Here is a 27,981-nt window from a genome sequence, read left to right on the forward strand (position 1 = left end):
CCACCTGCTCGGGCTGACATTCACGGAGCTGAGGCTGGCAGAGGCTTGGGCACACTCTAGCCAACTCCAAATGCCAGTTTTGTTTTCTGGAGACACCATTTCCCTGTGTTTTACACAGTCTTACCCTCTGTTACTGAAAAAAGGTCTGTGTGTGATTCAAGGTCAATCTACTGCACAAAGGACTTGGTTTCCTGTTATCAAGCCCAGACTTTCATCAGAGTAAACATCCCCTCACTGCACGTCCTGTAGAGAAACACAAGTGGCATGAACAGAATATAGCATGACATGCTTGGAAAAGAAACCAGTACCTTGTATTTGCCTCCCACATCCCCTTCTTTACCCAAAGCCCTCCAGGGAGGGGCTGGGTGCTTTTCTTATAAACAGCCATGAACCATCCTGAAGGACACAGAATTGTGATTAAATCACAGAATTGTGATTAAAGCCCATCTCCTTCCACCCCCTGCCATGGGCAGGAACACCTTCCACTATCCCAGGCTGCTCCAGGCCCCATGCAACCTGGCCTCGGACACTTCCAGGGATGTGAGTGTAGAATCCAGTGATCACAGCCAGAGAGAGTATTTGCATTCCTATTTTTCTAGAGCAAAGCCAGCTCCACAGGCAGGTATTCACAGCATCAGCCAATGGATTCTGCATTGGAACAGTGGGTCATTGATGCTCTGGGAAATGCCAACCAGGCCTGTCTGGCACATGGATACCCGGGGCGGCGTTTCCTATGGAAAACTGTGAGCCTTTGGAATCTCAGCCTCTGCTTAAAGGAAAGATCCACATGCCAACCAGACTCAAATTAGCCTTGGAAACTGATTCTGGAAAATGTGCCAGCTCAGATGCAAATCCCTCTAACTTACCTCGTGATGACAACAAAAGCCTGGTGAAATTTTACTCAGCCGTTAACAGAAGAGACCTTGCCCGGTGACACACGTGGGTGGGATTCCAGCAGGGTGACATTATGCTTTTGGCACGAGGGCCTTGGCCCCCAAGAATGGCAGCCCTGTGGCATGACAAATGCAGGCCACAGCCACATACTTTACCTGCTGACTCAAGGGGAAGAATGCAGAACCTACAAAAATTAAACTTCCAGCCAAAATCTTGAGATGGTAATCTCACAGAACAGCCCCTGAGGTAAAAGATTGATGATTAGAATTACACTCAGGAAAACACTGCCTGATTTCTAAACACCTTCAGAGCAAGGTATAGCCAAGACATTCCACTGGGGTCACTTCCTAAATTCACTGGAGGGAAAACATGAGCACTCAGCTCACTGGGACAGTGATTTTTGTTTCACCACCATGGATAGAGGCCCCTCCATGCTCCATTAAAATCAATGAACTCCCCTGCTTTTAGCATGAACACATCTTTGTTTCTCCTGCTTCTGGGTCATGTTTCGTTTCTTCTCTCTGCCATCTCTCTGAAACTGAAAGAGCAGCAGCAGCAGTGATCAGATCAGATGGCTTTCTAGATCACACACAGCCATGGAAATCCCAAAAGAATCCTCTCTTTTCAGGTGAAAACCAAATGTTGATACCTGTCCACCAGCTTCCCGGAGAGCACCAGGGGCTGGGGTTATTTTCCTGTTGAGGACAGAGTATTTAAGGATGTGGTTGAGACTCTGAGTTTTCTGTTTGACTTCAGTTTGACTTAGTTCGAAACTGAGAGACTGCTCTTCTTGTTAAACTTCTTGCTGTCCCAGAAAGAAGGAAGGATTTCCAGAAGCCCCACTCACCTGGCTGTGGCTCAGCAGGTTGAGGATATCCACATCACAGCAACTGAAGAGTCTGTGGTCACGATAAACAAGAACAGGTTCCCCTTCTTTGCTGGTTTTCTGAAAAACCCTGGGGAGCATTCACTTTCCCCTTACAGAATGTTCCTAATATTCAGATTTTTTTAAAACAGCTTTTAATCTTAATTGCTGTTGGGATCTTTGGGCGATCAAAGGGAGGATGGCTGTGATTCTTTGTATTACTCACTGCTACATTAGCACTGGGATCACATATTCATTTATTTTGGTTGAGGAGGTAACAGTCTCCTTTCACTGCACGCACACAATTACTGTAAGCATGCAGGGGACTTACCAAATGATGCATGAGGGGAGGAGGAGAATCTTTGAAGAAAATTGTTCAAACGTAATTTAGTTCACTAATTGGCAAGGGACCGTTACTAACGAATCGCTTCTGTTTTATGTCAGTAGTGAATCAGGTTGATGATGTGTAACATACATTAAGTCAGTTAATGAGTATTAACTAGAAATGTGACTGAAACACAAGAAAAAGGGTTTTTCACCTTTAACTAGCCAAGCAGAATCACCAATAAATTAAAGGATATGTGTAAGTGGCTTAGAAGATTCCAATCTGCAGTGGAAAAACTTTTCTTAGAATCTGATGGTAAACCACAACTTAGTGGGAAAAAAAAAAATCAGCCGCTTACTGCGGCACTTCATCACCACTTGCTTTACTTCTAACCAAGCCTGAAATGAAAATGACTAAAAGTCATTACCGTAAAATAGCTGATTAGAACCCAATGTGAGCTGAGACAGTGAGTCCTGGCCCTGGCTACCAGACCAGGGCATGGTGGGGGCAGCGAAGGCGTGTGTTGACTTGGCGGTGGCTGCGTGTGCACTTTCACTGGGGGACAGGACACCTGGCATCCCCCAGTCTGCACCAGGCAGGCTGATGTGCCCCAAACCCTTGGGAATCATGTGGAGAGGAGGGAGATCACCTTGCTGGAGCAGCCATAATCACAGCCATGCTTCACTCTCACCTCTGAGAGTGGCCCAACAGCATGACACGGCTCTGGGTGCAGTCAGGGCTGCAGGAATGTGGCTCTCAGAGTTCAGCAGTGCCAGGGCAGAGCTGTGAGGTGACAGCAGGCCCACGTGCACAGCCTGGCTCACTCCTGGATGTGCAGCCCTGAGAGCAAACATTGTTACAAAACCCCTGGCAGAAGGAAAGTTTCTAGCTCGCTCTGGCATGTGAACAAACTGGCTTATTAGGCCACAGGTGCAAAAATGAGAACATGGAGTGAAAGTGAGGATAAAACTGAGAATTCCTGTGTTCTGCAGGTTTTGTGAAATAGGTATCAGGCCATGGAACCTGCCAGACACTGTGGGGACTTAGGGACAGACAGGGGTCTGTTTGCCATGGGCCAAGGGGGGGACAGCTGCAGGATTTGCTTTAGGATTGCAATCCAACACTCCACTACCTGGAGAAGGAGGGTGGCAGAACATCTCAGGGGGCTCAGTCTGGGCATTATCTCTGCTCAGTCAGGCAGGTCCAGTCTGGCTTTCAACTCAGGATTTTCAGTTTTTTGGCCAAGCAAAGTCAAAACTGAAGGGAGATGAATCAATCCCATTTCCTGGCAGTTTTAGGCATGGAAAGATCACTGTTCCAGCAGCAAGGAAGGGCTCTGATGTCTGCAGTCAATCTTGGACACTGTCACAGCAGATGACAGCTCCAGACTCTATGGATCAGATACTTGTCATGTGTTGTTCTTCTTACCTGCATTTGCAGCCACCAGGTACCTTTCTTCCAGCTGGTTCTAAACTGGATGTATTGCAACACAATTTATATCACACAACTGCAGAGCCCCTCGGCACACAGTGGGGTGCTGGTTTAGAAACAAGCTGATAATACAGTCATGGCAACACTACTTGCAGAGTCAGAAGAAAAACCTAAACATCCAGCACCAGCAGAAAATGTGTACAGATTAGTTTATCTCTGCACTCAGTAGAGATAAGACCCCTTCTTTGAAAAAAAATCTTACGTTCCGGAAACTGCAGAAAGGATGAAGTTAAGCACAGTGTGGTGGATCATGAGACATGCTGCTTGATGGCATTGACACCTCAGAGTTCAACTGTAAATGATGCCACTAAATAGGGGTGACAGAGTGGCACAGGACAGTGCAGCCCCAGAAGAGAGGATTTATCCAGTGAGGGGCAGGGGGTGTGAGGGAGAGAGGCAGAAAGAAACACACAGACACCATTCATGTGGAATGATAACTCCTCAGTTTAAGAACATCAAACAAGTGCAGCTGGTTGACAATGCTGTGACAGTTCTGGTGTTGCTGTCTCTGGCAACCCAGAGTTTTCATGAAACAAATAAACATGCAGAAATACACATGGGATGGGGAAGAGTTAAACACTGGTCTGTACCAGTCAGATGACAATGCAAACTCACACCTTCCAGATGTATTGTGTGTCAGAATGAACATAATTTCCTGCTGTTCGGAGGCAGCTTCTCTGGTTCACTGACCTTCCTTTTCTTCTCGGGTACTATTACCTCTTCCTGGCTGAAAGCAAGGTTCAGGAGGTTTATCTGTAAGAACCATCAGAAACAGGGATCATTCTCACTGGGCACGCTCCTGCAACATGAGTTAAAAAGCTTCCAAAAGTGTCATGTGTATGCCTGGATCCTCTTGGCTTTGTTTGGTGTGATCCTGTTCTCCAGAAAAGCAATTAGGCAAGGAATCAAAACTGGAGTACTGGATGGAGTTGGGAATTTAAGAGTTGGGCAAGCAACAGGTTCAGCTTCAGGGACACAGACTAGATTTGGCAGCAAGGGGACAGGACTCATCTCCCCATCACTGACAGAAAATAGAAGGAACAAGGAGATCTTTGAGGAATATAATAGCTGATATGGCATTTGTTTCTCTACCAACCTCAGATAATCATAACATATGGAAAAGAAGGGGGTACTTAGGTTAAATGTGTGGTCACAGCCTTTGAGGAGAAGACACACAGTCCCCCTGTTTGTACATCAGGGAATTCAGTGTGAGCTGGTCAATCTCAGGCTTCAAAACTACCTGTGAGTCTGTGAAAAATAACTAAGCCAAGCAAGCTTTTTTCCAAAGGGCTTAACTTCCTTCAGAATGACACAAACCTCTCCCAGAAATACTCTGCAAGCCTGCAAACCAAGAGGTTAAAAAACACAGATAAATATGTGTGAGAATATAAGTGAGTCAATGGAACAGACACTTCAGACAGACCACAGGGAGATGGACAGGCAGGACAACAGCTGAAGTGTTGGCTGTGCCAGGGGACAAATACACTTATCCTCCTTATCATGTCACATATTTGCATTTCTACAAGAATAATCTGGAGCTGCTGAGAGCAGCGTGAGCTGTCGCCCACCCAGAAGAGACAAGGCACAGTCTGGCAATGTGGCCCCTCTCAGTGGAGCTGAGCTGAGGGGACACACCACGGCACAGAGCTTCCCCTCTAAAACAAACTTCACTTGGATGACAGTGAGGTGAATGGAGAGGGAAAGGAGTGCTAAGAGAATTCAGGAGTACCTCCCTCTAGTGTCAAGGCAAGGCAGAGGAACCCCGGAACTGCAGCAGGGGAAGCACAAGGAGTTAATGAAGAGCTGTTCCAGAACACATCCCGGGGATGAGCACAAGGTCTCCAGATTACAAGATGTGGTCATTATAGAATTCCCCACTCACGTCACCGAGGCTTGCTTTCCATCTGACCTTGGAATGAGGCTTCGGCAATCTCTGCATAGCAATGGGCTTTCTAATGTGTGAAATAGCTCTGATTAGGGATTAACAGCAAAATACTTTGAAGCAGTCTCACTTCGCCTCTCTATCGTCTTTCAAATTGTTTTTCTTCCCTCCTCTTCATTATGAGCAATACAATGTTGCTCAATGCAAAAGTACAATTTCCTTTCCCTAAAAACAGAGAAAACAATAATGTGCCAAAGTGGGCTGGGCAGGTTCTCCCTCATCCTGCACAGTCAGGCTGACAGAGCTTTCCAAGGCTGCCCAAGGTGTTTGCTTGAGGACAGAGCCATGAGTGGCTTTGTGTTACAGCTCCTCACCTGACACTCAGCTGCTCCAACTCTCATTTTTGGTAGCTATTTACCTTCCTCTCCCTGGCATTGTTTTAACCTGTTTGATTCCTACTTTTTTTTTTTTTTTTTTTCTTTAAAGTGAAGGGTTCAGTGGAAGAAACACTGCATTTGAAACCTCTGCAATGCAAACACAGCTGCAGGGTTTGCACCCTGTCCTGCTGGCCACACCACAAAGCAGGGGCACAATTCCCAGCCTCCCAGTCCCATCACCTCCTTCTGTTTTAGCCTAAACCTAGCTAGAGCTGGTGCTTTTATTTCCTCTCCTGAGGAATGGATCTTCCAACAGCCCAGAAAGCTACTCAGTGAAGGTTTTGTCCCTTTGCTATTCCTCCAGAATTTCCTGCATGGATGGGATACTTGTGAGGTGGAGAAATAGCCACGATGAGCAGCTGCTTGCACTCCAGCTCCCTCCCGTCCTCCTGCCCTTTACCACAGTCAGCACGAGCACCTCACAGGAACTTGAGATGAGGAGTGAAAACATCCAAGGAAGCCATGGAGGGCTCTAGAGAAGCACTATTCACCCATGCAATGAATCAGATGTCAACAGTGAGAGATATTTCACTGAAGCCAGCGTGTCCTGGCCTGTCCCTGCCCAAGCTCACGTAAGAGCCTGGAGCCAGGACCCCAAGTCCAACTTCAGCTCCCATCCTTAACCAAACACTCCAGCTTCTTCCCCAGAAAAGCTGCTCTAAAGGGGATTAAGTCAGATGTGCTTATTTGACTTGAAGCAGAAAGTAAACCTCTTCAACAGTGTGGTGAGAAGCAGGAAATCCCTCCCATTGATTAAACATACAATCAAAGCCTCCAGAAGTTCATTAATTCTAATTTTTCCCATGTACTGAGATGCTTCACTTGAATAACTGATGTCAGAGCTTGAGTTGTAAGAATGCTGCTTTTCCTCTTACACAACCTCAGCCCCATGGATGAGCCAGGTGCTGTAAAAGCAGGTAGGACAAGGTGCAGCCCCTTGCACCCTCACCCTAAAAAGGGACCATGCTGACAGGTGGGACAAGCCCAGAGCAAGTAGCAAAGGCAGCAGCAGCTCTATGACCTCCCAACTTTGAGTCCAAAGCAGAGTTCAGGGTCTGGGTCATACCATGAACACACAGTGAGTTTGAATCTCCTGTTTTACTACGTGTAGAAAAGCAATATTCTGCCACAGGAGTTTTCCTGTAGAACTACAGCAAACTTGTGAATCATACAAGTGTTACTAATTTCTGGCATAAAACTCACAGGACAGCTGCGCGTTGTCTGGAGAAGATATCAGGCTAAAAATAGATTAGACTTAGATTAAAGCCTTCCCAAGACAGACTGGTGGATGAAACAGAGTGAGCAGACCACAGCCACACTGCTATTCTTAGATAGACACAATCAGAACTCAGTTTTGTGCTTTGCAATTTGCAATCCCCAGTGTCCCCACATATTCCGGCCAAAAATTCCCAGCATAAATTGAAGAAAATTTACAGCTCTCCTGACATGTCCTTTGCTTCCCAAGGCATCCTATGCAGAACAGCTAAAATTGCACAAGAGCATTCGGCTGTGTCCCTTTTTGTCCCTGGCCTGCCCCATGCTGGGGTTTGGCACTTGGCAGATTTTATGCCCTCAGAGGAGTTCCCTTTGTCCAGGACATGGAGGGTTTTGTTTGGTACCTTGTAACCATCCCCACAAATTCACAAGCACATGAATGTCTAAAGAAGCGCGGTTCCATCGAGCAAGCTGGAAGAATAAGGGCTGAGATACAAAATTGAGCTGCTGAAGTAAGGCAGAGCAACCCCCAGGTGTCAGGACAACACAGTTTGTGCAGGGGACTCTCATCATCAGGGATGTTAATCAGAGTGACCTGAGGCATCCTGTGATTTCAGCTGCAGCTACCACTGACTCAACAGCACAGCAAACTCTTGTCACTTCCAACATCAACCCGGTGACTCCTCGGATTGGTCTCCTAAGACCTAATTCCTGCCTGCTCACTGCCAGCTGGCTGCTCCGTGCTCCAAAGCACAGCAAAAAGCCAGGGTCACAGGATACAGCATGGAAGGATGAGAGGAGATGGACATGAACTGAAACGACAAAATCACAGATTCTCAGAATGGTTTGTATTGGAAGGGATTTTAAAGCCCATCTCATTCCACTCCCGTCATGAGCAGGGATACTTTCCACAATCCCAGGCTGCTGCATGCCCCATCTAACCTGGCCTTGAGCACTTCCAGGGAAATACAAGAAATTCCATTTAAACATAAGGACAAACTTATAATTCTTTTACTGAGGGCAACCAAGTAGTGGTGAAAGTCATCCAGGGAGGTTGTGGAGCCTCCTTCCTTGGAGATATCCACCACCTGAGAGGACAAGGTCCTGAGGAACATTCCTCCCTTCCCTGTGCTCTGAGCAGGTTGGTTGGACCTGCTGATGCCCAGCTGGTCCTGCTGACCCTGGCAGCTGCACAGGGGTGGCTCTGTGGTTAAACCCCAGCACTGGGCTCCCATCAGTTTCCTGTGCCCTGGTCACACTGACATCAATGGAACCCATCCTGATTTCCATCTGTGCAGGAGGATCATGCTGGTTACTGTGAAAGCCAATTTACGCAGGTGGAGCAAAGGAACACCCCCAGTGTGGTGCTGTGGAAAGCTGCCACGTTTTTGTGCCCAGGAAACCATGCCACCACATCACTGACTATCACCAGTCCTCTTCCTTTTCCTCAGCTCCTGATAAAACCTTTGTCATTCAGTGCCACTCTTTTGTCTCGCATCCCGTTCTGCATCATGTGTGTCTTGTAGCTTTTAAAAGATTAGTGAACAGATCTTTCCAGAGTATTAAAAAAGAGAATGCTTCAAAAATTCCTGAGAATTTTAGAAGACAAAACTATCAATACTTCTCCTGCTAATCTCCTCCAGGGCTCTCAATCATACTGTCTACTTCTGTGATGAACATTCTCATTGCTGGATCGCAATCACTTCCCAGAATCCTCATTCCAACTCTAACTGAGGAGGAAAAGACAATGCACACTCCTTCTGTCTAACAGGCTGCTACCCAGCAGCCTCTCATGGGATATTAGATGTGTCCAACCTTAATTTATGTGGAACTCTCCAGAGGGTCTGGCTGCTAGAATGCATGGCATGAACACATGGAATGGCAGCCAGCACGGAAGCGCCACGTCTTCCCACAGATGACCCTGAGGGAGCTGCCAGGGAATCTGAGGGTGCAAGGGTTAAATCTCCCTGGATCTGTGAGGTGACAGGCCTCACCTCTGCATGCAGAGATCACTGTTTCCTGCATGCTAGATAGGGATAACTCATGGAAGGGATGAATGGCCCCAAGACACAGCTAAGGATCTGACGTGAACTGAGAGAAGCCAGGAATTTCCTGACCTCCCTGTCTCACTCCTCCCAGCATGGCCTGAGCTCAAAGGAAGGAGAGGCAAGCTCATTTCTGAATCTTTCTCTCTTCATTCTGGGTCTGTGTAGCTTCAGCTGGTTTGGAGGAGAAAATGTTCTGGGAACTTCTCATCAGATACAGCTCTCTTGATAGACAGACAGAGATAAACCTTGCTGCTTTTTTTCTCTTCTGCAAAGGTTCAAGATAATGACATTGCCACAGAAAAATGCTTTCCTATTGCTCTGCACATGGCAGGTTTCATCCTTCAACTGCCTTCAGTCATGGCACTTGTGAACGTGGTTTGCCTGGGAAAAATCAGACAACAAAGGTCTTGATCTCCAAGCTGTTGTTCTGCAGTTGAACACACTTGTGCTGACCTTCACTGCCAGCAAGAAGCTGTGAACAACACTGCAGCTCAGCAGGGCACAGCAGCTGTGGAGTGGTTTGGGCTGGAAGGGATCTTAAAGCTCATCTCACTCCACCCCCTGCCATGGGCAGGGACACCTTCCACTAGTCCAGGCTGCTCCAAGCCTCATCCAGCCTGGCCTTGGGCACTGCCAGGGATCCAGGGGCAGCCACAGCTGCTCTGGGCACCCTGTGCCAGGGCCTGCCCACCCTCCCAGGGAACAATTCCTTCCCAATATCCCATCTAACCCAGTCCTCTGGCTGTGGGAAGCCATTGCCCCCTGTCTTGTGCCTTCATCTCCTTATTCCAAGAGCCTCTCCAGCTCTCTTGGTGCTCCTTTGGGAACTGGCAGGGGCCCTGAGGTCTCCATCAGAGTAACTGACACTGATCCCTGGCACACCAGAGGTATTACTGCACTATCCACAGAAGTCTGTGTCCACACAGTCCCTTGGAGAAGAGCACATGGCCAGGTAGCCAAGTCTTCTGCACAAGGAACAGCAGCTGGAGACCAGACAGACTGTCCTCTGAGGTCTGAAGCAGCCCTGATTCACAACCCTTAGGTATGAACCCTCTCCAGACATCTCAGTTGCAGACAGCTCCCATCAGGAGAGCTGATCCACATGGCAGGAGCCCTCCCACAGCAGCCAGTGAATCCCAGAGCAGAATCCCTGAGCCATCACTGATCCCACTGGGATGCCCATACAATGCCAAGTGTCAACACATTCCCTCATGTCCCACAGCAGCCTACAAGCACAGCCAGCCCAGCAGCAGTGTCTGGCAGCAGCTGATGAAGCCAGAAGCTTGGGAGGCAGAGCTGCCTGGTGCTGTGTTGATACAGGCACACCATTCCCAGCTCAGGGTGAGCCAGGGCTCCCTGCACGGCTGCCTCACTGCACACTGAGACTGTGCTCCAAGGACCACCCCAGAACTTCAGCCCACAGCTTCCTGATGGGAGATAAATGCCTGCAGAGGCGTTCACATGGTCAGATTTTACTCATCTTTGAGTTGTTTCATTCCAAACTCATTCCACTGCAACATGTTTGCTTACACGAAGACAAAGCTGACCAAAATCAATTTTCAGGACAAGGACATTAAAGGATGTTCTTTACAAGAGGATAGAAGAGTTTGCTGAAGAACTCAGAAGTTATCCCAAGTTCAGTGTAGGATGTCATTCTCATCAGTAGATTTCTATAAGTTAAACTAATGGGCAGCAATTCTCTATTTCCCCCCAACTCTTCACAGCTCCTAAATGCCAACAGAAAGAAGGAAGATGCACAAAGGTGCACAGATGTGCAAAGATGCACAGGAGGACAAACCCTTGGTTGATGCTATCAGAAGACTCCTGAAGCCAGCAGAGGTGAGCTACTTTACATGCTGGTGCCTAAGTCTGGATGATTAAGTGCAGAGATGCTCTGCTGGGAAAGGGCAATCTCTCATTTGATCCTGAGAATCATCAATCATGAGATAGCAGATAAGAAGCCAGTGGAGTACATGGAAATTCTCCCCCAATCTGCAAAGCCCTCTGTCAGAGACTCTCTGACCACTCCTAAAGGTCAATTCCAGTTCTCACTGGGCAGGAAGAGCTGCTTCTCTTTTGGCAGATCCACATCCTTTGCTGCTCCCTTGTCAATTAGACAAAAATAAGCCTTTAATGCTTTCATTCCTGGTTTTCCTGAAGAGCTCTAGGTCAGCAAGAGAATGACCAATAAACTCAATCCCAGTTTTTATTTTTGGTAACCAAGCAATCAGAAGGATCCACTCCAGCTGAAGAGCAGAAATGTGCTCACCCACATTTCCAAAAGCAACTTGTGACTGTGGGTAACAGTTTCGAACTTAGAACTTCTTGAACACCAAATCCTTGTGCAGACAGCAATTTTCTGTGAGACTCTAAATTGTTCCAGTTAGTTCAGAAAATTTTGGCATTCCCAGCCCAACCAAGAGCTGGAAAACACTATTAATAGTGTCTGGATGGCAACAAGGTGTTCACATTCACACCCCACCAGGTCTGGTCCTCCCCATCTCACCTACACCTGACCCTGTCAGACAACACCTAACTCAGACTTCCCATCCACCCCAGCTCCTCCTCATTTTTCAGGACGAACTTCACCCACCAGCTTGGCTTCCTGATTCACATGGAATACACAATGGTCATTTGTTTTAACCACTTCCTTCTGAAAAGAAGGGAAAGTCCGTCTCATACGGAAAAGAGTGTCAAATTTTTATTAGTGCAGGCTTTACAGTGATGATTCTAACTACTGGCTTGACTTTGTTTTTCCCTAAACTGGGTGAAATATTAGCCAGCTTCTAAGCTAAGAGGTTTAAAAATAGCATCAAAGAATACATTAAGAAAAGAATCTCCCAGGGCTTGGGATTTTTTTAAAAGTCTTTGGAAGCACATGATGGATAAAGTGATTCTTCCATTTTTCAGCAACTAATGCTGTTTCCACCACCTTCAGACACTCTCACTCCTGCTACTGAATTCTAATGAAATGCACATGCTGAGGGAGGTGTCTGGTGCTCTGCTGGCCATCGTGACAGCCCTAAAAGAAGGTCAGAGCATGAATCAGTGGGGCAACCATGAGTCGCAAACAAAAAAGGCTCCTGTTTTCACAGACGACAGAATAAACAATGATCAGAGGGAAAGCGGAGGATGTGACACGGAAAAAAAAATGTGGTTAAAGTTTGAAAAATACCAGCCTAGGCACAGAAGTTCACTTCTAAGATCCAGAGTCAAGGCAAATACCTCACAGATGCCTTTAGAATGACAGGGTGAGTTGCAGTCTGCAGTTGCTGTCTGGGTTAGACACCCCGGGATTCTTTTCAACAGAGGCGGGGAAAATTTTAGTAGCAATTTCCTACTCTCGTTAACTTATCCTGTAAAGATGCAGTTTCTGACCATTCAAGCTCACATGATTCTCAGCTAATTTGAATGGAAGGAGGATCAAGTGGCAAGTCTGGTGGTATGCAGAGATTTGCCATGTCACTGAACAAACCTCTGCACATGCCCATGAGTTTGGGCTCTGATGGTGACTCAGGGTTTGGCTGGGCAGCCTTCAGGGTAGGATTAATTTTTTACTTATCTAAAACAACCTACCTGGTCTATGCTAATTCTTTGGGTTGCCCCAGCAACCATCAAAAAAAGAGATCACTGCCTCCAGGGGATAATTCTTCCTACACCAGAGGGGTAACCAAAAAGGGATAGGATTCATTAGGTATCTGTGACTCACATGTAAAGAAAGTCTGGAAACAAGAGGGGAGAGGTGAAGACCATATTAGGCAAAAAATACACCCTTCAAACCTAAAATAGGGTGGTGATTTCAGACCCTTAATCCAAAACCACCCACAGGTAAACGAGCCTGGCTGGGACAGAGATAGGCTTAGTCTGTGTGTGTTACTCACAGGTACCAACTCCAGAGAACAGAATCAAGTTCTTGTACTGGGTGGAGGAAATAAACTGATCCTGGAAAGCTTCTTCCTAAATGCCTCCAGTTTATGTTTACATCCCTCTGTTACTCTGTAGCTTCGAAGTGTCATGACCCTGCACAATAAATCCACTAATGTTAGTGAATTTTGTGTCATCTTTGATGATGCAATGATCCATGGCAGTGAATTCCCCCATGCCTGGAGTATCTCAGAACCACTAAAGCTTCCTCACCTCCTGACACGCACTTGAGCAAGGCATCCCATCAGTCTCCTTTATTCCCCTCTTCATGTTCTTGCTACCTGCAACCCAAACAGCAAAGAAAAACGAGCTGCAAAGTGCTTAATTAAAAAAAAAAAAAACCAACAAACAAACAAACCCAACAATCTGGAAGCTTGACTAAACCACTGAGGCAAAAATCCCATGCAATTGTGAAAGCTTTGCTCTCAGACTCTGCCAGCAGTGGCAGTTTATTCCTAGAAAGAGAGATTTCAGCATGAAGTGTCTTCTGAACATCAGCTTGCAGCAGCTCAATCAATTATAATCTCCCTCTTAACCTGGTTCTAAGAAAACAAAGCTTATGTCTAGACATGCCTTAAATGTGAGGGGTGGGGGAAAGGAGGGGAGATCTCCCCTGGTTAATATTTATTAACCTTTCAGACAGTTTCAATAAAATCTGAGGGGGTGTCCAAAGTATCCCAGTTTCATGAGATCAGGCAACTGTCTGGAGCAGGAAGGATCCTGTTAAAAATCCCCAGAGCAACTAAAGTGGCAGGATGAGTTAATTTCTTATTAGTCATCAGGGAATGTGCAGGAGAAGGACCTGCAAAGGTGATTTCACAGGCAGGGAAGCTGCTTTACCCTACTGCAGTAGGACAGCAATCCCAGGAATGCTATTTACCATTTTGTCACTAGATGGTATTGTTCCACAGGCAATATCCCAGAGCCTCGAAGGTCAAACACAGCATGGTATAGCAGAGGCTGGCTTGACTAAAGGCACAGAAAAAGGCTTTTTTTTTTTTTTTTTTTTCTCATGTATTTTCATGTATGTTTTCCTACATGAAATTTATTAGCAAAAGTCAAATTGTAACAGCTGAAGGAAAAGAGCTTTGTTGAACAGGGAGATAATGTAACATGGAGTTACAGGGAGATAATGTAACCCAGTTTTGATGAGCTGGGCATTTCCTCCATATCTCAAAAAAGCTGCTGAGATAAAGAGGTGCAAAAACACTGATACAAAATTAAATGTTTCTGTTAACAAACCAAACATAATCAACCAGCTCTTTGTTACAGTTCAGTCTGATCTGACACAAAACTGAAACACCCTGACAAACTCTGCTCATCCAAAACCTAAATATTAGAGAATCACAGAATCATGGAATGGGTTGGATGGCAAGAGACCTTAAAATAAATCCAGTTCCACCCCCTTCCACTATCCCAAGGCTGCTCCAAGCCCTGTCCAGGCTGGCCTTGGGCACTGCCAGGGATCCAGGGGCAGCCACGGCTCCTCCAGTTTGGAAACTGGGCATTTACCTGTATCTTCAAGGCAAAAACAAGATGCTTCTAATTTCCTGCCTGGATGGGTGTCACTTTTGTCCCCCTCATGCTCATTTGAATCTGCTCTGATAGGGCAAGGGTGATTCTGTAAAGCAAATGATGTTTTGTCTTAATTTAACCTAAAAATTACACCCAAATGGTAAATCCATAAAGAAAATGCTTCTTTTAAGGAGGTTTTTGCTAGATAAATTTTATTCTTCCAGTGAGAATCTAGTAGAGTTATTTCTATACCTTTGTGGTCTCCTCTTCCTCCTCTTCATCACAGTCCAGCCCTTGGTGGGAGATCTCAGTAGGGCCATTCTTCTGGATCAGGTTGCTGTCAGCCTTCCTCACCCTCTTCTTCTCAGTTGTCACTCTGACTTTCATGAAGTGGAAGTTAGTGGAGACTGAGCCCACTTTCAGGCTGATGGGATCCCCAGCAAACAACAGGTCACCAGGGCTGCCATCCTCCTTGAAGCCAGGGGGCTGGTAATCCTTGGGAGTGACTGCACAGGGAAAGGGAAAACCATGAGGTCAGGGAAACCAAGTTCCAGCTCTCCTTAGTTTGATTTAGAAAGAAAATTCTGAACCTGCTTTGAGTAACATCGACTACTAAAAATCTAAAAATATTCCAGGTGTTTTGCCTTTTTTTTTTTTTTTTTTTTTTTTTTTAAGGAGGAAGGGTCAGAATTCAAAAGGTAAAAATGAGCTGAGCAAATGTTATCAGGGAACTCAAAGAAAAAATTACTTTAGGATGCTGATATATCATGAAAGTGCTGGAGCAAAACCTGACATTGCTTGTTCCTTAAGGAAACAAAGTAAACCCCAAAACAACAAAAAAACCCCAGAGAAGAAGGATTTCTCCCTCACACCACTTAGCTGTACTTCTTATATGGATTTCAAACCTCTCTTAAAAACATCTGCCAACCCTGTGCATCAGAAAGCACTGAGAAATGGTGTAACACAGTAAACCTATCAGCCAACAGCTTCTCCTATCCCACCTTTTCTAGGCTTTACTTTATTCACAGGGCTCATGCTTATTTCAGAGGCTGATGGAACTCTTCCCCAAGGCACACACTGCTCCCCACCTACCATCGTTGTAGTAGAGGAGTTTCATGCTCAGGGTGATGTCGTTGGGCAGTGGCCCGAGGTCCTGCATGAGCAGGTACAGGGTCCTGAGCAGGAGCCTGCTGGCCTGTTTGACATCCTTGCTGCACAGCCCAGCCACAAACTCCCCGTGGTTGCTACAATCAGAAGAAGAATAATGGATTTGTTATCCTGAGTCATGAATATTCACGATCCAATTACACACACAGAGCACCCACTGACTTGTCTGAAACCACCAGTGACAAAGCTACAATGTCTTTATGTGATTTCCAGATAAACAGGGAAGTGAAACAGGCTCCAGGGATGAGGTGGCATCCACAGAACACCTGCTCCAAACTCAGAGGCCTGGCATTTACATTTGAACAGATTTCAGAGCCCGGGCAACCATTATACAAATGTCATGACTCACTCGTTTGAACATGATTAAATCGGATCAAAGGACCATAAAACAAGTGCCTTTCACCTAAGCAATTTCAGGAACGAGAGGAATGAGTTGAGGATCCCATCTAAAGCTGATTCATCACATGGACTATTTTCAAGTCCATTCTGCAGTTTTTGAAGAGAAGTGAATTGCATGTTCTCACTCAATTCCATGTAAGAAAAAGCAGCTCAGAGGCACATTCTTCAGCAGTGACGAAGGGGCATTCCTCTCACCTCCTTCACCCACCCAAATGTCAGCTGGCTGCTCCAAGCCAGCAGTGCAGACAGAGACCCATGGGTGACACGAGTGGGATGAATGGCACTCCACAGGAGTTAGTTCCTCTTTGATTAAAACTGAGGTAAATGAGATGAGCAACTCAGAGCAGCTAGCCAGCTAACTTCAGACAGAGCAGATGAATCACTGTGTGACTAAGGGACCTGAACTTCCCCAACTTTCAATAAGAAGGGGTCATAGGATGTGTAGCTCCTTCATTACATCTTTGGAAGATCCCTGACACTACACACAGGCTGGAGGGTGCCCAACACAATCACCCCAAATTGCATCAAAAGTAGTAAAAATATTCCAGAACAAACCTGGCTGACTGAACCTCAGAAAGGAACAAATTAAGACCAATTCTCCCTTCCAGTTGAACTTCTTTGGATCATTAAAATGGGGAGGCTGTGGAACAACTTGACTTCCCAAGGTATGGAATCACAGCACCATTTAGGTTGGAAAGGACCTCTAACTTCATGAAGTCCAAACTCTGTGGTATTAGATGTGCACTGTGGTCCTCAATTAAATCTTGCATGTTCAGAAATGTAGAGTGAGAGGGAAATGCTGGCAGTGCCTAAAGTGGAATATGCATCAGCTTTACAAACTGTGGGATTAGCAGATCAGAATTGGCAAAAGTAAAGTTCATAAAAAAAAAAAGGAAATGAGATGTCCATAGAAATTAACAGGTCAAGTACTGCTTCAATATAGGAATAATACTGAGAATTTGATGAGGGAGGGAATCAAAAAGCAGATGAGGAACTGGACCTTGGAAGGAGTGGGATCGTGGCAAGAAATTCCCCCAAAATGCATCTAAAATAAGGCATGGACCATTGAGGAGAAAGTCTCCCCTTACCCCTTGGATGTGATCATGCAGCCTCACAAAATAGCCCTCCCAGAGTGATGGAGTTTGCTCCCAGAGTGAACTCCAAGTTTGCACAAGACAACAACTGCTGCAGATGTAAAAGGCAGCGTTATCAGCTGGAGGAGCTGATAGCAAAGATGACACAATTCCCTGATCTGAGCTGATAGCAAAGATGACAATTCCCTGATCTGTGCCAGAACTCTGGATTATTGAAGACTGCCAGGACATGCATGTGCCTGTCACATCACTGCCAATCCCCAGGAAACAGAGCCCAGGAATCCAGTGCCATGGGCTCTGGAGCCTCAGAGCACATCCAAACATGACAGGAAGATGGCTTGGCCTCTCCCTGGATGACACCGTGGACACCCAAGCTCCATAGGGGGACTGTCCTTATTTCTAGGAATTAATGAGTGAGACAGATTAAAATCCCAAATACTCAAGGACTATCTGTCATCTTTCAATCCCAGTTCTCCTCTTCCCCTCAGTGTGAGGACAATGGACAGCAGCTTTGAAGCCGAAATGGAGGGCGCCGCCAAAAGGTTATTACACAAAAAATTCAGATCTGCCCAGAGGAAAAGAATTTTGCCTTATGGTAAAAATTATTTGGATGTGTTTAAAGAAAGAGCAGCTAAGGGCACACTCCAGGCGTGCTGGGGAGGAGCTTCCTGAGGAGCACACAAGACAGCAGAGCTCTCTTGCTGTACAGGCAGGTTCCAAGATCCATCTTTCACCAGTGGCAACTGCAGAACAAAGTAAAAACACAATTATTATTTTTCTCTTCTTTGGTTATAGCCAGTGGCCTTTCATAGTATCTATTTGAAGCTCCACAGGATTACAGCCTACTAAACACAGCTTTAAATATCTAACAGAGAGTGCCAAAAAGAGGCAAAAAGCTGCCACTTCCTGCCATGTGTTTTGCACCATCAGCTCAGGCATCCTAAGTGAAAGTTCTCTCAGGTCACCCACGCAGGGCTGCTCAAGCACAACACACGTATGCAAATGCTCAAGGAAAAAAAATCCTGGGCACAGGATCATGGTGGAAGGGCTCAAACCCAAGCCAGCTTCATAGGAAAGCACAAGACTGTGTGGTGGAAGTGCAAGAACACTTGTTAGCTGAGAAAGCAGCAAGGTCAACAGCTGGGCTGGTTTCTGCATCACCTCCCTGATGAGGCAGCATTTCTGTCAACTGTCCTTGGCTCAGGTGTGCTTGGAGGGCCTTGTGGTGCTATGTAAGAACATTTCAGCTCATCCTCCCAGTAGTTCATACCCTGTAAGGTGAATATACTCAACCCTGATGGTATTTGCAGCTGCTTAATGACTTGGATCTGCTCAAATCACAGAATTACAGGATGGTTTGGGCTGGCATCACCTTAAAGCTCATCTTGCTTCACCCACTGCCATAAGCACAGACACCTTCCACCAAATCAGGTTCCTCCATCCAACCTGACTTTGGACACTTCCAGGGATGGGGAGTCCACAACCTCTCTGGGCAATCATAAAGTGTAGCTTCTTAATGCTTCAAGATCAGAGTTTTTAGTGTAACACCAAGAAACCAACCCAAATGCTTACCTGCTGATGTCCATCTGGGGCACCTTCTTTTTGTACTTGAATTTGAATTGATACATTTCAGTGACTGTCTGGAGATGTAACAAGAGAGAGGAGAAGCAGAAATGGATCATTTTGAGAAGTAAGATGTGTCCTGAGCTTGGAGAGTCCTTTCACACTCTCTGCTAGAGCACAGCATTAATTTAGTGACATGCTGACAATTTTAACTCTATTATTGCCTGCACAGGCTTGGGCAAATTCTCTTAGCAGCCACATCTTACCTGACATTGAAAGAATCACAACAAAATTACAAACTTCCTGCCTCCTCCTTCCACTTCCTCAGTGGGCCTGGCTCTCCAACTTTAGTCTCTAGCAAGGCTCCAGGGCTGGCCAGTCCTCTCAGTGTCCCTTGCTAAAGGAAAACTGGGAAGCTGCACAGGTGACCAGTGTCACAAGGAAGGCTGGCCCTGTGCTCTACATGGGGACAAGGGCCTGGAGGACTCTTCCCACAGGGAAATCCAAACAATATTGCATGGGGAAAACTTGCTGAATTTCATTGGTCTCGGAGTATTTTTGAGGCAGACAAAAATAGTGGATGATTTTCCATTTAAAAGAATTAGGGAATAAAACAATTAGGAAGAAAAGACAGCTTCCCCCCAAGAGGAAGGGTCTATTGTACACCAATTCCATGCCTATAATGCACGTTTTCTGGAGACAATGAGGTCGATTAGTGGGAGCTGGGCTGAGCTTTTAACTCTGAGCCTTCCTTGCAAACCCCAGCCATGGCAGAGCTCAGCTCCTGCTCTGCCCCCAGGCTCTGAGGTGCCACACAGCAGAACTGGAGCCAGGTTCAGATGCAGAGGGTCTGAAACTGTTCTCAGATCTCCAGCATGAATGTAGACCCTCACTCCTGGATCACACCCCCCAAATGAAAACAGAAACATAACAGGGAACACAGAGAGGCCAAGGACAGGCACTACACAACATATCTGTCCAGGTCTGAAGGAATTCCTGACTTCTGTCCTACACCTCTCTGCATGACAAACCAGCTCTTTTCATCAGGGCTGTTAAAAAGGTGGTTTGCAAATGAGTAATGTTGAACTTCCCATTTTTTCTCTTTGGGAAACTCAAACAAAACTGTGAACATGCCCATTAGTTGTCTGCTAACAGCCCTGCCTGAGGCCCTGGTGGGCCCTCGGCCGATGTTTGATCACAGTGCAGCTCACTGAGCTGGCACTGCAGAGTGAAGGCACAGGAGCAGAAATGGGGTCACCAAGGAGCTGTGTCAGGGTAGGACTTAAGCCTCCACTCCACTCTGAATACAAATGTACTCACCCATGCCTTCAGCTGCCTCAAAGATTAATTAAGGCTCTTTCTTACCTCGGGATTGGTGTAAATCTGTTACAAGAAAACACAGTGAGGGCATTCTCTCTGGGACAACTCAAACCAGTGACTAACAAGGATATTTTCAATTTACAGCAGAGACTGGCCTATCTTTAGTGTGGGATCAGAGCAAGGGATGACTGGGAAAGAGCCTTCCTCTATCAGCAATCAATACTTACCACTTCAAAGACAGGTAGAAGACATTCATTGTGTGCAGTACTGGGGGAATGAGGTTAATTCCCATTCCAACCCTCACAGGCAGCCACTGATGCCCGGCATTGAACTGCTCAGGTGATGCCAGAGTAGATGGTGAGCAAAGCTCCTGGTGCTTAGCAGGGGGCTGGGGCAAACAGCTGCCTATGGAACCACCAGTGGGTGGTTTCTCCAGGATCAGATTAATAAGGAGGACTCTTCTGCAGGGGGAAATAGAGATGACAGGGCAGCTTCCATGACAGGAATCACATGCAAGGGCCTCTCAGAGTTTGAGGACACAAATAAGGCCTCAGTCAGAAGTCTGACATGATGAGAAAAACATCCCCCATGCAGCCTTGAACTCCACATTTACTGTATCTAAGAAAGGTCATAGCTCTATTAAAAGTCACACACATTTTGGCCTCTCCTTAAAAAAGACACAAATGGGTTGACACAACCTTGACTCTCTATCTCTTTCAAGCAGGGGAGGGGATAGAAAACCACTTTGTATTAATTTACTTACTGCAAGGACAGCCACGTGTAGCTAAGGAGGGAAAATCAAAACAAAACACAAAATCAACATCTAATTTTAGTGAGCAAGGAAAAGCAAGTTCTATCAACCCCCCACTGCCTACACAGGGAGAAGGAATAGATACACTCAACAAAACAGGAGTTAAAACCCTTTTTGCAGATTCTTCCCAGCACAGCATCAGCAACACCTAGTGGCCAGTTTGCCTGGTTTCACTCACAGTTTCCCAAAAAGCAACTCCATGTTCAGTAATCTTCCTTGGGACTCCTTTCAAACAAATCCCCAAATACTGATTTAAAACTCTTTACAGGAGCACCCATCCCTACTGAAGGTTATATTTGCTTTCTGCTAGAAAATTCCCCAAAGGTATTCAATTTATGCTCTATCAAGGAATTGCACATGGGACTGCCCTTCAAAACAATCCTAAAACATGCATTAAATCCCTCAGTTCTTCTTTAATCCTTGTCAAACAATTTATGTCTCTCATAAATAACAAAGGCTTAAATGGCTCCTGTAGCTGTCAGCAAGCACTAAACTGTGTTCACACCACTGTTAATTGTTTTGTGCACACTGGCAGTTGTACTAATGTCTGAGAAACATTCAGATCATCAGTGCCAAAATGACCTGCTCTGCAGGAGCTGGGCTGGTGAACTGTCCTCACACAGAGGACAGCAAGGTGTTTTTTTCCTGTGCAGGACAGTTTTTATAAGAGAATCAGCAAGGAACATGAGCATTTGCTAGCTGGTTTTATCCTGGAAGCAGTTACATACCTTATTGAGTGAATTAAGGGGAAAAAAGGGGATGAATTCTGAGCCTAAGAGAAAAGCCAGGAGGGTTAGAGAAGATGAGATGAAGGGGAAAGATCAGGGAAAAGGAGATGAAAGACAGCAGAAGCACAGAACATCTCTAAAGAAAACAAAACCAGGCAGGAGATCCAGATCTCAGCTCTGCCTGGCAGGTCTCTTTTGGACGTAAGAGAACACAAATGTAGAATATAAAATTAAGGGAAATCCATCGCAGGCTGCAAATTGGTTCCACACTATTGACACAAAGTGGACAGCATTTGAGCTCAAGGCAAAAATCCCAAATCTCATACTTAGAGCAGGGTCTTTCTCCTGTCCCACAGCTGTAAAGGTTGTTGTGTGCATCAAAGATCACAACAGAAATACAGCTGGAATGGAAGGGTAGTTTTGTCTTTAGTTTACGAAGAAATAGGACACTCCATTAAAAAGTGAAAAAAAACCACTTACATACTGTTTCTCCAAAGCATCAAAACAACCTTTAATCCTGCCAAGGATAAAAACATGTTAATACTAACCAGCAATATTTATCTCCTGATCTGCAAACACATTCATTAGATGTGGGTTAAAGGGCATTTTTTTCTGGAACTAGGTCAACATAACCAACAACAATTTGGGGCTTTTGAAGTCATTTTCAGGTCAGTCCTGAAGGCAGCACTGCTCTTTCTGCATCTGTGCATTGCTTATACTTTTGGGGCATTATCCTGTCAGCCCAGAGCCTGCCTGAATCCTGGCATAGACAAGGATTGGAGGAAAAAAGGCTGGCTCTGAGTGTGTCCCTGCTCAGTGCTCTGTTCCAGTTGCCCAGCCAGAGCTCTGATGGCTCTTTTCCCATCAGCCTTGTACAGAGCTCGGCTCAATCTGAACATGTCTGGTCTTGTAAATCTTTGTTATCTGATGCAGAGTTTACAGCAATGGATTTTCTCAAAGTAGTAAATATTATTTGAAGCAGCAATGGCCAGATATTTACTCTTGGAGTCAAAGGATATGCAGCAAAGTATCTCCTTAACACATCAGGGAGAGCTTTTCTGCTTGTTGGGAACATGCCAACTGTGAAATACATCCTGAATAAAACTGTGGGGTTCTCAGAGAGGGAGATAAAATATTGGACATACTGAAAAACAAGTGCAAGAATCCCTATCAAAGTGACACTAGAAAAGACTAAACACAACAGAGGATCTCATGACAGTCTTTACACCCTCTGCACCTCTGCTGCTGCATGTGCTCTGGGGCCTGACCATGACCTCACTGCAGCCCATACTTCCATAGACCTTGAACTCACATGATCTCAGGCACTAATTCTGTCCTGCTTACATGGGGGCCAAGCACCCCCAGCTGCAGTGGGAACTCCCCTGGCACCAGGGCATGATGTTTTCCAGTTCAGGAAGAAGAAGAATGCAGTGGCAGATGTTTCCTACTCAGCACAATTTTGTCTTGGTTTCACTGTTACTCACTTACCACTTGACTATCTGCAATGATCCCAGACAGCTTTTATCTTCTCGGAGAATTTTTAGACAAAGGTCTGCAAAACCAGATTTAGCACATAGTTACAATCCTTATCACAGCTCTTGGGCAAACACTGAAACTAAGCCAGACCATCCTCCCATTTTTGGATAAAAGATTTATCTGAAGGTCCTTCCTGTGCGGAAGTGCTGGGTTTCCACCGAGTCCCAGGTGGGCTGACACAAGATTATTGCTGGGTTTGCAAATGTCAGAGCTTTCCTCAGAAGCCCTGGGCTCTCCCAGAAGGGAGAGTTACAGCTTTATTACAAAACACCAGCAGCTTCATCCTCTTCTCCACTCCATCCTCAACCATTCCCTAACATCCTCCCTTCTGCATTCAGACTTCACCAACATCCATGTGATATCCCAAGGACTGTGCTCACAATAAACTTTCTGTGAAGCTTTTCCACACAGCTCCTTCTACCTGTGCTTCCAGGCATTCAGAGTGGCAAAAGGCACCTGTCCTACAGGTGAAAAGGGGGATTAACACCTTAGGATTCAACCAAGGGGCCCTTGAAGACATGAGCAGGCCAGATGTTAACACCCCTCATCAAAAGGACACTAGACAGACCTGACATTTCACCAGTGGCTTTTCAGGGATAGGGGATCAAGAACCAATGTGGATTTCTGTGCCCTCAAGCAAATCTACAAAGTACATGTGAACATGTTTCAGGGCAATTAATGCTATAAGGGACAACACAGAAATGGACTGGAATGCATGGAACATTTCACACTTCAAATGGTCCTAAAGGCATTCATGAATCAAAGCACCACTAATTCTTGGGGTTGTGTGACAAGAGTTTGGTTCTGAAAGTTCTTTTTTTTTTTTTTTCCCTTAAAAAGTTCTGATTCCCAAAGCACGTATGAGATAGTTCTCATGGGGAAAAAACCCAAATCCCAACAATGAAACTCCTTTAAACTGAAGGAGGGCTGATTTAGATTAGACCTAAGTAAGGTTTTTCCAATGAGAGTGGTAAAACAAGGGCACAGGTTGCCTGTCTGGAGAGAAAGTGGATGCTCCATTCCTGGAAATATTCAAGAGCAGGTTGGATGGGGCTTGGAGCAACCTGGTCTACTGGAAGATGTCCCTACCCATGGCAGGGGGTTGGACCTGATGGTCTTTAAAAGGTCCCATCCAACCCAAACCATTCTACAATTCTAATGAAAACTGACAAATCTAATTTCAACCTCTGAATGAAAACTAAAAATGTTAACCTCATAGGTTCAAAGATCCAATAGAAAATAAAATATTCCAATAAGAGTAAATTTTTAAAACTTTCTGAGTTTTAAGTCACTCTCCTGGCTCTGAGACCTAATTCATGGGGCTGGCAATGCCAAGGAGTGACTAAACCAAGAGGAACACCAACAGAGAAGCCAGGAGTGCAAGGCTGCCTTCCACGCCCTCTATCAGAAATTCTGTCTGCACCCAGACTTGAGAAGATTTGAGAATTTGTAGCCAACTCCCACACATGCACAGCCAGAAGATAACACAGAAGCAGATGATAGGTAAAATGCAGTGAGCAGAAAGAAGCAGTGAGCACAAGGTGCAGGTGTTACCATCCAGATAGCGAGTGCCATAGGAGCTCTCTGGGAACAGCCCCCTCATGTAGGTTATGCAGGACACAGAGATGGCCAGCAGCCTTTTCACCAGCACCAGGGACTGCTGCTCTGTGGTGATGCTCTCAGGGAACAGCACTGCTTCCTGCAAAAGCATGGCAACACCAGAAACAGTAGCTTCTTGAGGGTAACACGGATTATATTTAGAAACAAGTCTCAGCAGGTGAGAAGAGGGTAACTCAGAGATGTAATTTTAAGGTTTTTCTAGTGTTTCAGCTAGGCAGGGAAGACTCATGTTTGAGGTGGGTGGATTAAATGATTTAAGGGTAGAGATCAATAGATCTGACATCATTACTCAGATGCAGACAGCACTGGTTGGATGCACCCTCCCCTTTATCACATTCCCACCCCCTCCACTACATCAATGCTGGCACTTAACAGACAGCCACCCCTCAAAAAAAGGTGTGCAGTTTTAATTGTGGAATCACATGAGTACCAGGGCTGGTGTGGCAACCACTGCTGTACCAAAGGCTGCTGTTCTGAGCTCTCACAGCAGCCTGAGCTGCCAACAGAGTGATTTTAACTCCAAGCTGTAAAAGAGCACCTGGAGCTACAGTAAATACACACTGTGTGATGCCAACATGAACAATGCAGTGGACACTGCACTAAATTTAGTTCCTCTATTACATTATTGCTGTTCTTCTATTGCTGCTAATAAAGCTCTGTGCACACCTAATGAGCCTACATTTATTGAGTCAAATCATGTCAGAGCCCCAGAGTGCCTCTCACTGAATTGGAATTAATCCAGCTAAGAACAGTGCAGACTACAGAAAGTGTTCCCACCTCTGCAGGCACAGTCATGCCAGGTCCCAAACTGAGAGCTAAGATTGTCTGCACCACCATCTCTTAATTTTTTTACCTTAGTGGGCTTTTTCTTTTGCTTGAGTAGCTGTGGAGCAGTCATCCTGTGTTTCAAAAGACCTGCCTTCCACTTGTAACTAAACCCTGAAAAATAAAGAAGGTATGAGACACGTAGAAAACACAGTTATTGCTATTTCTCATCCATATTAAAGTAAGAATGAGATTCCTTGGAGTTTGAAAGGCAATTGCCAGGCAGGACAGGTAAAACAAAGCTAAACCAAGGTTACTCCATGGCACTGAGCCTGCAGAGCATGAAAACTCTCCTGCTCACTGGTAAATGATCAATAGTGTTTGAAATTCAGGGCCACAGCTGCACCTGGTATCAGTCGGTGCCACTTCAGAATGCATTTCTCATATTCCAAACCACAAACGTTAATTCCTGCAACCATTAGCAAGTGTGAAGGGGGAATGTGAAAAAACTGGAGGTCTGCCAATAGCAGTTAATATTTTAGCAAGGGTAAGCAGGAAACATGCTAGCATTGGTCTTGGCCAGAATAAGTGAATGATTCTTCTGGGACACCTTGAGAGGTAAAAAAAAAAAAAAAAAAAAAAAAAAAAGGGGTAGTGTCCAAGGTGTTTCAGTTGGACAAGCCTGGATTGAAGAGGAAAATAGTAATTTGACACAGGTAATAATGCTGGATATTCCATGTTTCTCACTTGAGTGAGGTGCTTGATTTAGCACCATCTGACAATTCTGATTAAAACCTTCCATTAGCTGGAATTAACAAGGCCTGTGTTAACTGGTTTGAAAAATGACTTGCTGGGAGATCTTCACATCTCATTGTAAACGGGGATGTTGGTGAAAGGAAACAGCAGCGGGTCCCAGAGGGACACTGCCGTGCCCACAACCAGTCGACTGCCCCAGTAACAATTAAAGTAATAGCACAAACACTTCGGGCTGATTTAACTCCTGACCTAATGCAGCCTTTTATCGACTCAGCTGATCCAACCTTGCTCTGCATTTGCACCTTTTGTGCCTTTTTTTTTTTTTTTTCCCCTGTGGAAGCCTCATTTCCATTTGTTGGCAGCCATTAAGACGTGTTGATTGGAACGTGGTGACAGCTTTTATGCTAAATTTAGCACTTCATTTAGTAATGAGGACAGATTACAGCTATAAAAGTATATTTAAACAAATACACACCTGCAAAATTTTTAACGTGTTAAATATTTTAGCAAAGCAGCTTTTTTTTCTACCCAGGCACTGTGAACAGGACTGGAATGCAATCAAAGCAGACAAAGGTGTTGTAATTACAACGTGAGGTTATTAACTACATCAAGCTGATTTAGGTGAGACAAAGATATAAGAAAATATGTTTTATAAACCATACCACATTTAGATTAATTTACTGATGAGGAAACATCACCCAGACCAAGCTGACCCATTATGGGCCAGCTGTTCAGATATAAGACTGGCATCAGTGTCTCACCAGGGCTGGAAGGACAGAAACTGCCCTGGAACTCCAACGCTCTCCCACTCTGCAACCACCTTATCAAAGAATATCAGCAAATTAGTATTAAAAGGAAAAAAAAAAAAAAAAAAAAAAAAAGTAATCTCCAGGAACCCGCTACTTCCCCAACACCCTCAGCCCTGCAACCCTCACTCTGCCCTTTGCGCCTGATGTTGGAAAACTGAGCCCTTAAAAAACCAGCTGTGGCACCAAAGATGGGTTTACTGGTTTTTTTGGAGGAGGTTCCTGAGGAGTTTTACGAGTGGAAGCGCAGGCCCGGGTGGATCCTGCCCCTCACACCGGGAGTGGCACCGGGACGAGCCCTTGAGACCGGGGCGGGGCGGCTGAGGCGCGGGGAAAGCCCCAGAGGCAGAGAGCGGCTCCCGTGGGGAGCGGGAGGGTCCCCGAGGTACTCGGGGCTCCCTGAGGCGCGGGGAAAGCCCCAGAGGCAGAGAGCGGCTCCCGTGGGGAGCGGGAGGGTCCCCGAGGTACTCGGGGCTCCCTGAGGCGCTGGGAAGCGCTGTGAGGGTACGGGCGGTGCTCCTGAGACACTGAGGGCTCCCTCAGGAGCTCCGGGCCCCCTGAGGCGCCGAGGGGCCCTGTCAGGAGCTCCCTGAGGAGCCTCTGAAGGACAGTGCAGGAGTCCTCCTGAGGCGCGGGAGACCCTGGGGTGCTGAGGGCTCCCCTGAATCGCGGCACCGGCCTGCCCCATCCATCCGGGCGGTTCCCGTACCTGCACCAACACCCCCGGCTCCGCGGGCTCCTTTGGCCGAGGCACCTCCCGACCCCCGGGCCTGGGCGATGCTGAGGGCGGGCGGAGGCGGAGGAGGAGGCGGGGGCGGCC

General features: G+C 46.0%; 1 protein-coding gene across 1 annotated transcript; it reads right to left on the minus strand.

Moving 5' to 3' along the window:
• Positions 1 to 3,995: 3,995 nt before the first annotated feature.
• HORMAD2 (HORMA domain containing 2) lies at positions 3,996 to 27,924 on the minus strand. Its single transcript, XM_079322339.1, has 13 exons — positions 27,871 to 27,924; positions 25,688 to 25,773; positions 24,769 to 24,913; positions 23,167 to 23,230; positions 22,159 to 22,195; positions 20,903 to 20,923; positions 20,185 to 20,202; positions 18,829 to 18,896; positions 15,689 to 15,840; positions 14,849 to 15,102; positions 14,594 to 14,702; positions 13,295 to 13,362; positions 3,996 to 4,328 (listed from the first exon to the last, which is right to left on the minus strand). The coding sequence occupies exons 2-13, from the start codon at positions 25,730 to 25,732 to the stop codon at positions 4,212 to 4,214; spliced, it is 1,098 nt and encodes a 365-aa protein (XP_079178465.1). The 5' UTR covers positions 25,733 to 25,773; positions 27,871 to 27,924; the 3' UTR covers positions 3,996 to 4,211.
• Positions 27,925 to 27,981: the final 57 nt, after the last annotated feature.

The sequence above is a fragment of the Erithacus rubecula genome (assembly GCF_903797595.1).
Source record: "Erithacus rubecula genome assembly, chromosome: 19".
In the NCBI taxonomy this organism is placed as follows: domain Eukaryota; kingdom Metazoa; phylum Chordata; class Aves; order Passeriformes; family Muscicapidae; genus Erithacus; species Erithacus rubecula.

What these genes read in the sequence shown, in the direction of transcription:
- HORMAD2 (XM_079322339.1), bottom strand. Translation starts at nt 25,732, where the DNA reads ATGACTGCTCCACAGCTACTCAAGCAAAAGAAAAAGCCCACTAAG. An exon ending in ACTCCTCTACTACAACGATG is followed by an intron (nt 15,103 to 15,688) that starts GTAGGTGGGGAG and finishes TTCCCTGTGCAG; the next exon opens with TCACTCCCAAGGATTACCAG. An exon ending in AGGAAGAGGAGACCACAAAG is followed by an intron (nt 14,703 to 14,848) that starts GTATAGAAATAA and finishes TTTGCTTTACAG; the next exon opens with AATCACCCTTGCCCTATCAG.